The sequence below is a fragment of the Phyllostomus hastatus genome, unplaced genomic scaffold (assembly GCF_019186645.2).
Source record: "Phyllostomus hastatus isolate PE091 unplaced genomic scaffold, TTU_PhHast_1.1 phas_contig_113, whole genome shotgun sequence".
NCBI lineage: Eukaryota > Metazoa > Chordata > Mammalia > Chiroptera > Phyllostomidae > Phyllostomus > Phyllostomus hastatus.
Genome location: NW_025333530.1, coordinates 5,931,398 through 5,950,215, shown reverse-complemented (window position 1 = coordinate 5,950,215; position 18,818 = coordinate 5,931,398). Strand labels below are relative to the sequence as shown.

Sequence of the window (18,818 nt, the reverse complement as noted above, 5' to 3'; positions counted from 1 at the left end):
ATCTTACAGATTTAGAGTTTTACTGCTGTTTAACATCCTACTTTTTGCTAAAAAGGATTTGATGTGACTAGATTGAGTCATTTTGATATTAAGGTTTTTGTTGATTATACTTGAAATTACTGTTCCAGGTTACACAGCAAGATGTTAAAAAAGAGAATCCTTTACAGTTCAAATTTAGAGCTAAATTCTTTCCTGAAGATGTTTCCGAGGAATTAATTCAAGAAATAACCCAGAGACTTTTCTTCTTGCAAGTCAAAGAAGCTATCTTAAATGATGAGATATATTGCCCTCCAGAAACTGCAGTCCTTTTGGCTTCCTACGCTGTCCAAGCAAAGTACGGAGATTATAACAAAGAGATTCACAAACCAGGCTACCTGGCTAACGATAGACTCCTACCACAGCGGTAAGTGAACATACTTTTTATGTTATATTCTCTGAAATATTATGTTTTAGAAGTTTGTAAATAGAATTTCTTAAAAACTATGTTAAGTTGCCAGCTAAATCAGAGAGTATAGTTTTAAAAATCATGACTCAGTAGCTACATAGATTTATATAGTCTGCAATTACCTAAACCTTTTCTCTCTCCTCTCTTTATTTCCATAAGATAAACAATACATGGAGTTTGGACGTGGGGGAGAATGTGACTGTTACTGCTTGGTAAAAATTCTTACATAGGCAGATAGGTGCATAATAAATCGTTTTGAGAGTAAGTAGCAGCCTGTGTTCCCTCCATAGAAGTAAGATTAAGATTTTAATTTTTAAAACACATTTTAAACTCAGTTTTCAAACTACTAGTTTAATGTTCTGTTCTTATTTGCAATATACTGCTGCTTCTATAAGTATTTAAAGTAGTATGGCATAAGAAAAATCATTAGACAGGAAACCTAGATTTTGAGTACTGATTCTAGTCTTTGTTAATTATGTCACTTTGGGTATGAAACCTAAAGTCCCTGAGCCTTGATATCTGAATCCGCAAAATGGGGATAATCATTCTGCTTTGCCTACCATCTGATGTATCGGTTACTATGTTCTCTCATTCTGTGGGTTGTCTATTTATTTTGTTGAAAGTTTCCTTTGCTGTGCAAAAACTTTTTAGATAGATGGATTCCCATTTGTTTTTCTTTCGTTTCCCTTGCTTGGGGAGATATATCTGAAAAAAAATTTCTATGTGCAATGTCTGAGATTTTGCTGCCTGTGTTTTTTTCTATGATTCTTGTGTTCTCAGGTCTAACATTTAAGTCTTTGATCTATTTTGCATTTATTCTTTTGTGTGGTGTAAAAGGCTGGTCTAGTTTCATTTTTCTGCACATATTTGTCCAATTTTCCCAGCATCATTTATTGACTAAACTATTTTTAGCCCATTGTATGTGCCTGCTTCCTCTCTTGAATATTAATTGACTTTGAAGGTGCGGGTTTATTTCTGGGCTTTCTATTCTGGTCCATTGATCTCTGTGTCTGTTTTTATGCCAGTACCAGGCTGTTTTAATAACTATGGCCTGGTATAGTTTGACATTAGGTAACATGATTCATCCAACTTTGTCTTTTTCAGGATCCGCTGTTCTATGTGGGGCCTTTTGTGGTTCATAAATTTTTGAAATATTTGTTCTGTGAAACATATCATTGGAATCTTGATAGATATTGCATTGAATCTATAGATTGCTTTGGGTAGTATGGACATTTTAATGATGTTATTTTGTCCTATGCATGAACATGGTATATGTGTTTCCACTTACTGTTTCTTCAGTTTCTCTCTTCAGTGTCTTATACTTTTCTGAGTACATACAGGTCATTTACATTGTCGGTCAGGTTTATTCCTAGGTATTTTATTCTTTTTCAAGCAGTTGTGAATGGTATTGTTTTCTTAATTTCCCTTTCTGTTAGTTTGTTACTGGCATATAAAAATGCAACAAATTTTGTATCCAGTTACTTTGCTGCATTCATTTATAAACTCTAGCAGTTCCTTGGTGGAATCTTTGGGGTTCTATATGTACAGTATCATGTCATCTGCGAACAAAGACAGTTTTACTTCTTCCTTTCCAGTTTGGTTGCCTTTTATTTCTTCTTGTCTGATTGGTGTGGCTGAAACTTCCAGTACTATGTTGAGTAAGAAAAGTGAAAGCGGACATCCCTGTCTTATTCCCCATCTTAGAGGAATGCTTGAAGTTTTTGCCCGTTGAGTATAATGCTGGCAGTGGGTTTGTCATATGTGGCCTTTATTATGTTGAGCTATGTTCCCTCTATTCCCACTTTGCTGAAATGGGTGCTGGATTTTATCAAAAGCTTTTTCTGCATCTATTGATATATATAATCATGTGATTTTTACCCTTCCTTTTGTTTATGTGGTGAATCACATTTATTGATTTGCGAATGTAGTACCAACCTTGCATTCCTGAATAAATGGATCCTACACCCACTTAATGATGGTGTAGGATCTGTTTGACATATTTCTGTATTCAGTTTGCTAATATTTTGTTGAGGATTTTAGCATCTGTGTTTGTCAGTGATATTGGCCTATAATTTTCTTTCTTTGTAGTGTCTTTATCTGATCTTGGAATTAGGATAATGCTGGTCTCATAAAATGAATTTGGGAGCCTTCCTTCCTTTTGAATTTTATGAAGTAATTAGAGGAGAGGTGTTATTTCTTCTTGGAATGTTTGGTGGAATTCACCTGTGAAGCCATCTGGTCCAGGGCTTCTGTTTGTTGGCAGTTTCTTGATGACTGCTTCAATTTCATTAGGTGTAATCTGTCTATTCAGATTCTCTTATTCTTCCTAATTTATTTTTGGAAGATTATATGTTTCTAGAAATTTATCCATTTTGTCCAGGTTGTCCAGTTTGTTGGCATATAAGTGTTCATAATATTTTCTTACTGTCTTTTGTATTTTTTGGTGTCAGTTGTTATTTCTCTTCTTTCATTTCTGATTTTATTTAGATCCTTTCTCTTTTTCTTGATGAATCTGGTTTAAGGTTTGTCAATCTTGTTTATCTTTTGAAAGAATCAGCTCTTGGATTCATTGATCTTTTGTAGCATTTTTAAAGACTGTTTCATTTCTGCTCTGATCTTAATAATTTCCTTCCTTCTATTCACATTGGGCTTTGTTTGTTCCTTTTCAAATTTAAGGGTGAGGTTAGATGGTTTATTTGAGCTTTTTCATGATTTTTGAGATAGGCCTGTAATGCGATGAATTTCCCTCTTAGGATTGCTTTCCCTTTTTCTCACAGATTGTGGATTGGGTGTCCTCATTTTCATTTGTTTCAAGGTATCTTCTGATTTCCTCCTTAATCTCATCGTTTACCCATTCATTGCTTAATAACATGTTATTTAGTTTCCATGTCTTTGTGTCTTTCAGAGCTGTTCTTGTGGATAACTTCTAGTTTTAGAGCATTGTGGTCAGAGAAGATGCTTGATATGATTTCAGTCTTCTTAAATTTATTGAGACTCTTGCATTCTAGTGTGTGGCCTATCCTAGGAAACGTTCCATGTGCATTTGAAAAGTATGTATATTCTGCTGCTTTGGAGTGAAATGCTATGAAGACATCAATTAAATCCATTTGATCTAGTGTGTCATTTAAGGCTGCTGTCTCCTTATTGATTTTCTTCCTGGAAGATATATCCATTGAAGTCAATGGGGTGTTAAAATCCCCCACTATGACTATGTTTCTGTCTATTTCTCCCATTATGTTCATTAAGATTTGCTTTACATTTAAGGTGCTCTTATGTTGGGTGTATAAATGTTCACTAGGGTTATCCTCTTGTTGGATTGTACCCTTTATCATTAAGTAATGTCCTTCTTTGTCTCTTACTGTAGCTTTGGTTTTAAAGCCTATTTTGTCAAATATAAGTACTGCTACTCCAGCTTATTTCTTTTCAGTTTGCATGAAACATCTTTTTTCAACCTTTTACTTTTAGTCTGTGTGTATCTTTCAATCTGAGATGGGTCTCTTGGAGGCAGCATATATATGGATTTTGTTTTCTTATGCATTTAGGTACCCTCTGTCTTTTGATTGCAACATTTAAGCCACTTACATTTAAGGTGATTATTGATAGATACGGGTGTGTAGTGCCATTTTATTGTTAACTGTTTTCCTCTGGTGTTTTGTTTTCCCTTTCTCTTTCTCGTCATTGTCTTAAAGCAAGCCCTTTAACATTTGTTGCAGCATGGGTTTGGTGTTAACAAATTCTTTTAGCTTTTTCTTGTGTGGGAAGCTCCTTTTTTCTCCTTGAATTTTAAATGATAGCCTTGCTGGTTAAAATAGCCTTGGTTGTAGGTCTTTGCTTTTCATCACCTTGAATATTTCACCCCATTCCCTTCTGTCCTGAAATGTTTCTGATGAGTAATCAAATGGTGGTCCTATTGGTGTTCCCTTGTAGGTAATTACCTGCTTTTCTCTGGAGGCTGTTAAGATTCTCTCCCTATCTTTAAGCCTTGTAATTTTAATTATGATGTGTATTGGCTTAAGCCTCTTTGGGTCCAACTTGTCAGAGACTCTGAACTTCCTGGACTCGTGTAACTTTTTCCTTCACCAGATTATGGACGCTTTGGTTATTATTTCTTCAAATAGATTCTCAATCCCTTGCTCACCCTCTTCTGGTATTCCTATGATGCAGATGTTGTTATACTTTATGTTGTCCAAAATGTTTCTTAAGCATTCCTCATTTTCTTAAATTATTCTTTTGTTTTGCTTCTCTGCCTGTTTTTTTCTACCTTGTCTTCCAAAATGCTGTTCAGTCCTCTGCTTTATCTAACCTACTGTTTATTCATTCCAGTGTATTATTTATCTTAGATATTGCATTCTTTATATCTGACTGATACTATTTTATAGTTTCTATATCTTTTTACATGCTAATGAGTACCCTTATAATCATTACTCTAAACTCTTTCTCTGATGAATTGCTTACTTCCATTTCATCTAGTTAATTTAGAAAATTCTCTTGTTCTTTCATTTGGGGTCTGTTTCTTTGTCTTCCCATTTTGGCTGCTGCTTTGTATTTTCTGCCTTAGATGTTAACTAATCAGCCATTAAACTGATCAGCTGTTAATCTAATCAATCTGTAATCAGCATTCAGGTTTAAGCACCTCAGGGTGGTGCAGAGTAATTCCTGGGGATGGGAGGGGGGTGGAGGTTGCTTATTGCTTCCCCTCAGGCTGATGCCATTCAGAGAGGAGTGCTCTGTCTGAGGGATATGGCTTCTGCAGTGTGGGGGATGGCTCACCACATGGATCGTGGTGGCTGTTCCCTCAATCCTCTTCCCATAGCCACTGACCTCAGACTCTTCTTAAGTGTCTCTAGTGCACTCTGCCCTCCCTTTGCTGGCACCCAAGGTAAGTGGCTGCAATGAAATTTTGTGCTTTGGCCCTTTAAAAGGCTCTCTGCATCTCAGCAGTCTCTCCCTGGCCATCAGAATACCTACTATTTTTCACAGCTATATGTTAATCTGGGTTCCTTTGTATCTCTGGTGCTATAGGCTGGGGAGCCCAATGTGGGGTTTATACCCCACACTTCTCAGGGGGATCATCCCTGCTGCTGAAATACTCCTCTGGCACTTCAGCTGCTCCTTTGGGAGCCCAGCCAGCCTTCTCACGTCTCCTCCACACTCCTACCAGTCACATTGTGGTGAAGTGTTTTCTTCTGTCTCTCTGTCTTTGGTTGTAAGGGTTCTCTCCAGCTAGTGTTCAGTTGGTCATTCAAGATGCTTTCTATACAACTTAGTTGTAATTTCAGATTGGCCCTGACAGGAGGTGAGTGTAGCTTTCACTTACTCCTCTGCCTATCTTAGATGCTTGGTGGATGCTTTTAATTCTTTTATGAAAAACCTAGATAAGCAGTCTCTTCTCCCAAAGTAGAGTTGTGCTTTCTGGTGATACAGATAATAAGCTCTACCAGATAGTATCTTTCTTTAAAAAGAGCTTGATATACATAAATTTTTATATTCCAGGTTTCTGGCTTGGGCACCTGGGTGATTGGTAATACCTTCTTGCCAAGATGGGGAGAAAGAATACATTTTGCAGGAATAGATTTCAGTTTTGAACTTACTGAGTTTGAAATAGCTGCAGTATAACCAAGAGAGAGTGCAAGTATTGATTTGTTGTTGTGGGTACAGATCTTGGAGAGCATTTTGAGTTCTGATACAGTTTGGGAGTAATTAGCAAATAGATGGGAATGAAAGAGATGGACCTGAAAGTACACAGAGAGTAAGAAAAAGGCTTGGGATAGTAAAATACTTTAAAGTACAGAAGGAAGGGTTCCTCTAAAGTATATTGAGATTAATACCTGGGGAGTATTATATCATGGAAGACAAGGTAAGATAATTCTTTAAGGAGAGAATGGTCAGCAGTGTCAAGTAGTATAAAGAGGTTGAGTATGAGGGTACCTAATGTGTCTTGTTGGGGTTAACAATAAGGAGATTGGAAGTGAGAGCCTTAGAGCAGTTTCAGTAGGGTGTTGGGGTTTGAAATCAGATTGTGGTTGACCTTGGGCAGTGAATGTGATGTATGGAAATGAAGGATAGTGAATATGGACAGTTCTCAAAAAAAAAAAAAAGTTTGCTGTTTAGGAGAAGAAAAAAGCCAGGAGTAAGAAAGCATGGGTTTATAGACATGTTCTGTAAGAGAAGGGAAAAAATTGATTGGAATTTCCTTGTTTTACTCTACAAATTTTTGAGTACTCTTTAGGACTGACTGTGCATTTAGTAGTGAGCAGTATAGATGTGGTCTTTGCCCTCTGTAACACAAATAGGTAGAGATGATAACATATGTAAGTAGGGAACAATAAATATGTCCTCTGCCATAAAAGATGGAGTGAAGATCCTGAGGAAATGGAGAAAAAAAGTCACTTAAAGGCCTGGATAGATTTAAAGTCAAGTTGGATGGATTGGCCTTAGGTGTGAAGAAGGGCTTTTTGGCTCTGGACCGAAGAAAAAGAGCGTAGGAAGTTTTTTGCATACCCGCAAATTGGTTGTGCAAGTTTAATAATTCAAGTACATTATGCAAAAGGCAAACAAATGATATTTAAAATACAGGATATAAAAAACTATGGCAAAAATCCTGGTGGCATCCAATTTAATTAACTCATACCTTCAGATTTAGTTAACATCCTGATACAAGCAGTCGGCTGAATTGATTGTGCCTTCAAAGCTGATTGCATTCCTGCTGGTGAGCACAGCCTAAGACAGCAAGAGGGACCATTAAAAACCAGAAAAATGTGGAAACTTCAGTGCTCTAAGGAAGAAGACAAAACTTCTTTCTCCAAAAACAAGGGCTTAAAGGAGAAATACATAGAGAAAGGAGCAGTTTATAATAAGAACATAATGGTCTCTCTGAAACTCCATTAAGGAATCCATTCTAAATAGTAACTTGTCCAAGGGAGGATTGCATCCTGAGATTTATTTTTATATTGCCAAGAAATCTCTGGGTTTCATGTAAACTTTTTATATAGCAAAACAATAATATTTTAATACAACATCTTTTGCTATCAGTAAAGTAGGGTCTGAGGATTTACCACTAAGGAAAATATTATATTACCCAAAGAGAATAGAAATACACACTTTATAGCATGCACAGTAGGTAAATTATATTGAATCTGCTGGTTCAATATTGAATCTGCTGATTTGGTATTAAAATGTTAGTAAAAGAAAATAAAATTTGTGTGTTTTTAAATTTGCATGAGACACTGGGAGATGCAAAAGAAACTAATGAAAAGTTATTTGGAGGTCATGGGTAGTGACAAAAAGTATGACTTGTCACTTTTATGTAAAGTATAACCAATAGAAAATAAAATTAAATTTAGCACAAAAATACAGTAACAGTATTAAGGCCTAAGAATTCTAATTTTTAATCTGTTTTGTGATTTTTTTTTATTAATAGAGTCATTTTTCCCTTTTTGTCCAATATTTTGCTCAAAACATTTGAATTCTTATAAACTCTCTGTATAATAACTATTTTAAATGTATTATTTAAAATAATTTCAGGATCCTATTTTGAGATAATGGTAGATTCACATGCAATTGTAAAATAATAGAGAGCTTCTCCCAGCCTTCTGTAACGGTAACATTTCACGTAACTTTAGTACAGTATCACAGTGAAAATATGGACATTGATACAATGCACCTACCTTATTTAGATTTCATCAGTTTTTCATGCAGTCGTATGTGTGTGTGAGAATTTATTCTGTACTGTTTTACTGTGTATAGATCTGTATGACAACTACCACAGTCAGGGTTGATTCTAGACTTTTAAAAGAATATTGATTTTCAATGATAGAGACATTTTCATAGATTTTTTTTCCTTCTAGTGTTTTAGAACAACACAAATTGACAAAAGAGCAGTGGGAAGAAAGAATACAGAACTGGCATGAAGAACATAGAGGAATGCTGAGGTATTTGGATGGCTTTCTTCATGTTTTCCTCAAATTAAAGTATTTTTATTTTATAAGTATTATTTTGTTTTAAAGTATTTTTATTTTATATTGATTATTACATCAGATTGCCCCTCCAAAGATCATTTGACTTATACAAATAAAACACACTACCTTTCAATTCAAAGTATTTTTGTAATTTGTTTGATATTAGGTACTCTTACTTAAATATTTACAATAAGCTTTATTTCAACAGGGAAGATTCTATGATGGAATACCTGAAGATTGCACAAGATCTAGAAATGTATGGAGTCAACTATTTTGAAATAAAAAATAAAAAAGGAACTGAATTGTGGCTAGGTGTTGATGCTTTGGGTCTGAATATTTATGAGCACGATGACAAGTAAGTAAATAGTGAACTAGTCACTAATCAGTTGGCTTGATTACCTTTATTACTTTTTTTTCCAAATTAAAAGATTAGTTTATGCTATATAAGCTTTCATTTATCATATTTTCATTTTCTCAACATCTTGTGATTTCAGTTATTTCTCAGTGTATTTATCAAAATGGGTGAATTCACTTTTATTTGAAGTATGCTTCCTGATCTCTTGTGAGTTATGTCTAGTAACTTAATTAAAATGTATTTCCTCAATAGGTGAAGAATAATTCCTTAAATGTTATGTGTGGCATACAGGTTGAAACTGAAATTAATATATATAAGAAATCAGGAGCAATGGGACAATGAAATTAAAACATGTGATTTATTGTGTTTGTAACACTTTTTGGTTTAATATTTATAGGAATTGTTTTGAATATTTTTGGATATTAGTAAAGCAGAATATTCCTATATTAAAGATAGTGAACAGTGTAACTTTATTTTGAAATTGACCAGGTATTTTTATGTTTAATATAAAGTACATCAAGCTCTTTCAACAGTTTTTAGGAATGATAGCTACAACTGCATTATACCTTTCTTTAATTTATTTACCATGACATATAAGCATCCAAGTCTGTGCCTGTGTCACCTTCCCCAAAGGCATTTCTCTTTATTTTGGGTTGGCTCCAGATTTTTGGTTTCATTATTACACGTATCTAATGAAACACACATTTCTAAGCATATACATACATGATGATTCCAAAAGAGAGCATTTTGCTAATTTTACTCTGATATATTTTTTCATTTATATTACAAAGCAAGTTAAAATGCTATACCATTCAGATGGGAAAATTTTTGAAAAGCAAAAATAACAGTAAGACTATTAGACCAAATATTATTTTTTCTGTTAAAAATTATTGAGCCAATTTTTATTAGATTATTCATTATATATATTGATAAAGGTAAAGATGGCGAATATGAAAGAGGGGGTTAGCTCAGGACAGAGGAAGGGATTAAGGGATAGTGGGCAATGGGTTCTTTGGTCTTTTCTGTAATGGTTCAGTTTCATTTCATATTGAGAATGTATTCGTCTGTTACTTATATTTTTAAATTAAAAAAAAAACAAAATAGGGTACAACTTTAAAAGCTTAGTTAGGTTATTTTACCAACTCTGCTACTAATTACTTTTGTGACCCTGGTCAAGTAATTATTAACTCTGTGAAATTTGAGTAACTGCCAGACTCACCTCACAAGATTGTTGTGAGAATTGTATGAGGAAATTCTTCAGAATTTTTAGAAGTAACATGTAAGTGTAGTATAATATTACCTTAACAATATTATAAGCCTCCCTTTTCAATGGGTAACTGTGACGTATCTTCATAGCCATTATAAAGGATAGCGTGGTGCATGCATATTGAGTAAAAAATGTTTTTTGTAGAGAAAATTATTTGATGGACTGCAGTCAGTCTGCTTAAGAATTAAAAGGATATAAATAGATAGAAGTTCATACTCTGTTACCAGAATGCTGGCTAAATAGCTTTGGCCAATATAGGTGTCACAGTTATTCATGCTCTTGTTGGATAGCGGTGATGCATTTGATGGGCAGTCCAAAAACATGAAATATATGACAAGCAGAAACACCATTACTTGTTCCAGTCTGATTCCCTAAATCTTTGTGTGTGGGATGGTAAATGGGGGCAACAGTTTTATAGTCACAGAGTCAGAATTTCCATTCTATTTATGCAAACACTTGTATATATGAGTGTTTAAATTTTTTTGTGGGAGAAGTTAGTCACATATCATAAAATAAAGGCTATTAAAGTGTACTGAAAATTTAGTGTTTTTAGTATATTCATAAATAATGCAAACATTTTAATATTAAACAGGAAAAATAATTTTTAGTGTCTTAGGTTCATAATTCACATGAAAAGTTATAAAAGCTGTCTTTTTCCCCCTCTTAAACATATTTAAACTTAATAGTTATAGTAGCTTAAATCTAGATAGAGCTTGTACAAATCCTAGCAGGGAAATCAAGGTTTGTGACACATTTATGAAATTTTGGGGATAGTCTTTGTTTTATATGATTTTTAAAATTGTTTATTTACTTTTGGAGAGAGGAAAGGTAGGGAGAAAAAGAGGGAGAGAAACATCCATGCGTGAGAGAAACATAAACCTGCACACCCCCAACTGGGTACCTGGCCCACAACCTAGGCATGTGTCCTGGTCAGGGATCAAAGCAGCAACCTTTTGATTTGCAGGCCAGTGCTCGGTCCACGGAGCCACACCAGCCATGGCTGTTATATGTGATTTAATTGATCAGATTCTTCCTTAAAAGATAATGTCAACAGTATGTTATGAGTAAGTTAATATATTTTGAAAATCTGGAACTCTGGTCATTCAACTAAATTGGCCCCAAAAAGTTGATACAAATTTTGTCCATTGTTTCATGCTTCTAATTACAGAAATGCCCTGTCTCTCTTATTTTTTTTTAAGGTTAACACCTAAAATTGGCTTTCCCTGGAGTGAAATCAGAAATATTTCATTTAATGACAAAAAATTTGTTATAAAGCCAATTGACAAAAAGGCGCCTGTAAGTAAATTTTTAAAATGTTTTATGTATTTTAAATTTCTGCCACTTTGCTACGGTATTACTTGAAGAATGACATTGTTCATTTATTGAATTGATCCTAAGGAATATTCTTTTTCTATAGTTTAACTTTCCTAGTGATAAGATAATAAATGTTATTAAAAATACAAAGTTTCAATCTTATTATAACATGTAAATATTAGTATTTTATTTTAACTGAAACTTAAGGTATTAGGAGATGATTGAAAATAATCACCATTCCCAAGAGGCCATTTTAAAAAGCTTGTTAGTGTCTAGAATGTAGCAAAGGGAGCTCTGTTCTATATTCTGTTTATAGAATTTTGAATCATGAATGTCATATTTTTGTAACTTAAAGTGTTAAACTTAAATCTTTATATTTAAATATATTCTTTGATTCATCTAGTGTCAAGTGTACTGTTGTATTCTGTTAGTTATTGGAAAGACAAAAGGATGAGAACAATTCTAGTTTTAAAAACTTGACAGCTCTGAACAAAGACCAGTTTTGAGATAAATATGACAAAAGGTAAAACAAAAAACACTCCTGATGTGGAGGAACAGATGCTAATAGTTACTTTGGAGAAGAAAAAATAATAAAAGACATTTACTGTATTGAGAGTATAAGATTATTAGCCTCCCACAAAACTGGTGGGGAATGAAACGGTGAGGAGCCAGTTATGTGCAAGTACGGCATACTCACTAGTCATTAGGAAATCTTATGATTTCTAAACTGTATGTAATGTGACATTAGAATTCATATCACACACGAAATTTAGTATAGATTAATGTAAGAGAGACTATCCTTCAGGGAAGATTTTAAATTCAGAATACTTTATGTTTAGGATTTTGTTTTTTATGCACCTCGTCTGAGAATCAATAAGCGGATTTTGGCCTTATGTATGGGAAACCATGAACTGTACATGCGAAGAAGGAAGCCTGATACTATTGAAGTACAACAGATGAAGGCTCAGGCTAGAGAGGAGAAACATCAGAAGCAGTTGGAAAGGTACGGAATTTCATTCTTGGTACAGCCTTTCATCCTTGATTGATAGAAGTAGGCTACTTAAAATTTAAGAGCAATAGCCCTAGCCAGTGTGGCTCAGTTGGTTGGAGTGTCTTGTCAACCAAAAGGTCGTGGGTTCAATTCCCACTTAGGGCACATGCCTAGGTTGTAGGTTCCATCTCCATTTGGTGTGTGTGCAAGAGGCAGCTGATCCATGTTTCTTACACTGGTGTTTCTTTTCCTCTCTAAAATCAATAAGCATGTCTTCAGGTGAGGACAAAAATAAAATCATAAATCATAAAAATAAAATTTAAGAATGTTCAGTTTCTTTAACATACTCAGAATTTACATTTTACACTATTTTCACTATATTAAAATTGAATGACAGTATTACCATTGTCCTTTATAAAATGAGTATGTACAGTTTTCAAGTTAGATATCTGATATATTTCTGAGTAAATAGCTTTTTGTGATTTCATAGGTATGCTTATATTATGCTTGCTTCTCACTGACATTGGTTTGGATGTAGTATGAAATTTTCAAGTTCGTTTTGCGTGGGACTTTGGGTAAGAATATGCTGAATGTTTTTCTTTGAAACAGTGTCATGGGCATTGTAAAACTCAAAAAGTCAGTGTACAGAGCACAGTAACACCAGTTCTCCCTGCCAACAACACTGATGTTTTTAGCCATCATTCACTTAGACTTTCAAAAAAAGATACTGTTAATTGTATAAAATTGAGAGTTTTTGAAGTGGAAAGATTGGTTAAAATTCTTGTCAGCCCTGGAACCAGATTACTGGGTTGGGCAACAAAAATCCTCAAATCTGACTCTAGATTAATTTAAACTTTGTGCTTTATTTGAAAAAACTTAGACACCAAACTGAAGTTAACCTTTATTGAAGAAATCTTTGCAGAGTAGCATGATAATTTAATAACTAGAGTAGCTCCTAAAGAAAACAATATTGAGGAGCCCTAAATATATGTAAATTTATATATTTCAAACATTGGAAATTATATAATTTGAATCTAATAAATAGGCCCCTGCTAAATATAATTTTGCTACCTCTGCTTTTAGTGTTTGTATTTAATGATGTATTTTTTCTTAAATGTTCTGTGTAATTCCGATCTTTTATTAATTCATATTGTTCCCTCAATTTATCTGCCTTAGAAAAATTTACTGTATTACAAAACATTGTTTTCTTTTATAAAATTATTTTATTGTTGTTCAGTTACAGTTGTCTGCATTTACCCCACACCACTCCCCGCCTCCCCCTTCCCCACCACCCTCCCCTGATTCCAACCCCCTTGGTTTTGTCCATGTGACCTTTATAGTTGTTCCTGAAAACCCTCCCCCCGCCATCATCCCCTCCTACCTCCTCTCGGGTTACTGTCAGATTGTTCTTTTTTTTTTTTTTAATCATTGTTCAAGTACATTTTTCTGTCCTTTACTCCCATTCCAGCCCACCCACCCATCCCTCCCCACCTCCCTCCCATTTCCACCCCACCTTAGTTTTTCTCCATGTGTCCTTTATATTGGTTCCTGTAAACCCTTCCCATTCTCCCCTGAAATTCCCTCCCCTCTCCCCTCTGGTCTCTGTCAGCCTGTCCTCTATTTTAGTGTCTTTGATTATATTTTGCTTGTTTCTTTGTTTACAAAACATTTTTTTATATAGGCATGAAACATCCCAGTAACTCCTGACTCACCATTAAAGATGCTAAGTTGGTTTGTTGCTTTGACTGGGCTCTGTCATTTTTTACTGCTCTCATGTGGCTTAGGATCACATTGTGGTTCTAGTATTATACGGTTTTTAAAATAGTTCTTTATTGGGCTTTACTTTCTGTATATTCAGAAATTACAGTCTTCCTTTGTAGGGCGTTACTATAGGACCCTCGCTGATACCTAAGTCCTTTATATAAAATGCTGTCGTATTTGCATATGACCTATGTATATCCTCCCCTATATTTTAAATCATCTCTAGATTACTTATACTACCTAGTACAATGTGAACGCTGTGTAAATGTTGTAATACTGTATTGTTTAGGGAACAATTGCCAAAAAAAGTCTGTACATTTTCAGCACAGACAGAACCAGTATAGGCCTACCTATGTAGCACACATCAGCAACAACATAACTATTTTTCAAATATTTTTAATTCACAGTTGGTTAAATCCATGGATGAGGAACCCACAGATACAAAGACCTGATTGTATTATCCCATCCTCATCACTCAGTGATGTCCTAACTGTTCTGCTTGTCTATAATGTTGATATGTTACTTGTACTCTTAAATATATTTGTTTACTTGCTCTTTATTTCTCAAGCTTAGAGAGGCATGCTATATGGTTTTTAGTGTATGTAGTATCATTAACAAGTACCATTTGGTGATGGTGCTATATTTTAGTTACTTTAAGGCCTAGATGAAAATAGAAGACTTTTACTTCCCCCCCGCCCCACAGTAAGAATCCTATGGTTCCTATCTTGGATAAATGTTATAGCCTTTCATTAGCAAGTATTGTCTGCTATAGGAATTCAGTAACTGTTTTATTCATTTGAATGCCTAGAGGATGTTTTATATTAGCAACATAGGGATTTGGCAGGTGTCAGAAATGGCATGCCAAGTCTTCATGTATTCCCTGCTTTACAGGTCAGACAGAGAAATGAAAGCTGTGTATGTGGAAATAGTTTTGGTCAAGCCCACTGACAAAGCAGCCAGCAGACATACTGGGGGGAATGCTCAGAGGTATGCTGCCTGTGCTGCTGGACTCTCTGGGCAACAACAGTAGTTGGGAAAGGGCAGCAACTAAGTGGTTGCCTCTAGGTTGCAACGAGGGGAAGCCTCTTCCCCTGCAATACCTTGATATATGTGATCTTATTCTTTTCCCATAACTCTCATAACTTTGGTTTTTTCACAATGAAAATGGTGTTATGTATTGGTTATATATAACCCAGTACCATGGGTTATTGATCTCTCTATGCTCTGAAGTTATTTTCATCCAAATTGATGATTGATTCTATAATTCTGAACATTTTTTGTATGGCTAAAATTGTTACCAAATTTAAAAACTAAGAGTCTCAAGTTTACAATTCAAATTCAGATGCTTACGCCCCATTGTAGGTTAGCTATGGGATATTTTGTGTCATGGCTGGCTGCCTGTATCAATAGGACACGGTGTCATACAAAGAATACAGGCTTTAGAACTAGATAAATCTGCGTTTCAAGCCTTCTCTAACACTTGTTGGAAAAAACTTCTGAGCCACTGTCCTCTTACCCTTCATATGAAAATAATAGTTCTACCTTCAAGGGTTTTTGTGAGAAATAATGACAGTGATATATAAACAATTAATAAATAGTATCTATCATAATCTTAATATTACTAATGCATAGTATGAATAGAAGTTACATATTAGTTTTTTATCTTAAGAAAAATGTAATTGGGTCCATATGATAGTCTTTAGAAAGTAAGGTATTCTAAAAATTTTTTGTATGTTAATATAGAGAATTGATAGCTTATTAATGTTATTTGCATTCTTGAAATAAAACAACTTGATCAAATGAGTGTTTCCAAACCCAAACTCTAAATAAAATATTTACATCTGTGGTTTAGATTTACATCATTATATAGGAGGCCTCATGGGGAAAGTGGGACTTTACTAGACCTTTCAAGTTAGAAATAGGCTTGAGAGTTAGAGACAGGGGAGATATTTTCAGAAAAGGAAGCCAACATAAGCAAACATGTAGAGTTAAGAATATGCATGGCTTGCCTAGAGGCCAGTGAATATACCAGGTTGGTCTGGTATATTCACTGGCCTGAACATTGTTTAGGGGAGAAGCAGGCTCTTCAGTTTCATGAGGGAGGTAAGACAGACCTGCAAAACTAGGTATAACTAAAGGATGTGGTGAGCCAAAGGCATTTGTTTTCATTGAGTATAGTATTAGTTGGTGGTAGCTGTAGTCACAGGAAAATTCTTGTAAGATATGAGACATAGGCTTCATAAGAGTGCAGCAAAGTAAACTGTGTATTGTTTTAAGTATTATAATCGAGTACCTGCTGTTCATTTACTCCATTTTTTGGTACAAAGGCTAATTCCCTGCTCCCACCCCCCAACTTGCTTGTGGCCAAGTTACCTTCAGTATTTTTTCCTGTTTCCTTATCTCCTTACCTCCATCCTTGAGGAAGAACAAATGAAACATCAATAGGGAAAAACTAAATGAAACCAACACCCATCTCCACAAGGGGCCATATGTATGCCAGAGCTGCACGTGACAGCTTCTGAGTTCATGGATGTTACTGTAGCCATTAGGTCTTGCGATCTGGTTTGTGGTGTGAGTCTCAGGGCCTTGGAGGAAGGCAGGAAGGTAACTGTCTTAGGGAACTGTGACAGCACTGGATGTGATTGAGCAGAGGCTGGGGAGGCTAATCAACATGCTAGGACTGCTGGCAGCCTAGCATGAAAAAGAGTAGCCCTTGGCCATACTAGCAATTACTTGAAAATTACTGTGCTTTTGCTTTCAGGGACAGCCTGCATTTTCAGCTTCCTAAAGAATACAGAAAAGGCAGCAACCTCTCTGGGACCCACCAGGCCCTTTCTTTTGCTCAAGGAAATTGGGAAACTTACTCATTTAAGCCTCTATCACACTCATATCTTCTAGAGGGAGGGGTGAGGTCTCACAAGTCCTTAAACCTCTTTGCCTGCACATACTTGTGTATACTCTATAGATCAAAATAGGATAGGGAGAAAGGGGTGAATGTACTGCAGAGCTTTGAGGCTAAGTCTGGAGGGGTGGGGGGTTAGTGGTTGACTCTTTTTTTTTTTTGCTGTTGAAAAAGTACCTCGTAGGGAGCTGGAACATAGGTGCAATTCTCCTTAAATGAATGAGCTTCAGGCCCTAGAATCTTACATGCTATGAGGATTCATTAAACTGGTTGGAGAGGTATAGTGTGACTCTTAAACCTCATGTTTGGTTTGGTGCATAGGAGATCAACATCAGTTATCTGTCTTACCTCTTGCTGACTTGTCATAGTGTCACAATTCTGTTTGTCCCAAGATGGATTCACTTTCTGTATTGGGGAAAGATGGGTACCTAGGAATTGCAGGAATTTTTTAATTTGGGGTTTACAGAGTAAGGAAAACAACTTCAATGAAACTTTGCTGAAGAATTCATCAGAGGCTGGAGGTTGAGAAACTAGGTGACTTTGTGCCTGGCATTTAGAATTGACACTAGATGGCAGTGATGTCTTTTGGGCGGTATTTAGACATATTCAGATAAGTTTCAGAAAGGAAAAAATAATTAATTTTTTAACTAAAAACTTATTCCCATTAAAGTGATGGCGATATTGAGTGTTGATTAAACTTATTAAGTAGGTAATATTACAGATGATTAATACAGTGTCTCATCTAATTCTTATTTATGTTCATACTTCTGGCCTTTAACAGAGTCATACTCATGGTAGGCTCTTGTTTGATGGATTAATTTGGCTATATTTGAAAGAAACAGTCTCATTAGGCCCATGGCAGATGCAGCTAAATGATGGAGGCAGTCTTTCCACCTAGCTCTCATGGTGATATTTTTAAACAGCATTATATAGATAATGCTGTTTATTTGTCATGCTAATGGAATTGTCAAAGGAAACATAACTGATTTGTCATCTTGTATCTAAGCATAAATTGGTTCTACCTCGGACATTAAACTTGCATTACTTTATTGCTAATTATTGCAAATTGTTGCCCTCCCAGTATATTTTACTGTTTAAAATAAAACAGCTTTGTGTGCTCTCTTACTGCTCCTGATAAGCTAAAGTCATTTTCTTACCTATGTGTGGCAACTCTGCAATTAACTCCTTTTGTGCTGACTTCTAACTGTGAAAGGTCATTGAGTATGCAAGTGATAGATCTACTTTTTTCCCCTCCGTACACGTCTGCATTTTATTTTTTTCTTTTCTCTTTTCTCTTTCCTTTTCCTTTTCCTTTTCTTTTCCTTTCCCTTTTTCTCTTCTCTTCTCTTCTCTTCTCTTCTCTTCTCTTTTTCCTTTCCTTTTCTTTTCTTCCCTTTCCCTTTCCCTTTCCCTTTCCCTTTCCCTTTCCCTTTCCCTTTCCCTTTCCCTTTCCCTTTCCCTTTCCCTTTCCCTTTCCCTTTCCCTTTCCCTTTCCCTTTCCCTTTCCCTTTCCCTTTCCCTTTCCCTTTCCCTTTCCCTTTCCCTTTCCCATTCCATTCCATTCCATTCCATTCCATTCCATTTATTTTTAGAGAGCGGGGAAGGAAGGGAGAAAGACAGGGAGAGAAAATATCAATGTGTGGTTGCCTCTCATGCACCCCCTACTAGTGACCTGGCCTGCAACCGATGCTTGTGCTCTGACTGGGAATCTAACCAGCTACCCCTTGGTTTGCAGGCCTGTGCTTAGTCCACTGAGCTACATCAGCCAGAGCTGCATTTTAAAATATGCTTTGCACACAAGAAATACATTTGACAGTTTTACTCT

The 18,818-nt window shown here is 35.4% G+C and overlaps 1 protein-coding gene across 4 annotated transcripts in view; it reads left to right on the top strand.

Annotated features, from left to right (window-relative positions):
* RDX (radixin) overlaps positions 1 to 18,818 on the top strand; it is a 102,622-nt gene that overhangs the window by 34,927 nt on the left and 48,877 nt on the right. For all 4 annotated transcript variants that reach the window (XM_045837911.1, XM_045837895.1, XM_045837905.1 and 1 more), the window contains 5 exons: positions 129 to 403; positions 8,293 to 8,376; positions 8,612 to 8,758; positions 11,225 to 11,321; positions 12,179 to 12,342. In XM_045837911.1, the coding sequence (XP_045693867.1) occupies positions 129 to 403; positions 8,293 to 8,376; positions 8,612 to 8,758; positions 11,225 to 11,321; positions 12,179 to 12,342 (767 nt within the window). The remainder of the gene's footprint in view (positions 1 to 128; positions 404 to 8,292; positions 8,377 to 8,611; positions 8,759 to 11,224; positions 11,322 to 12,178; positions 12,343 to 18,818) is intronic.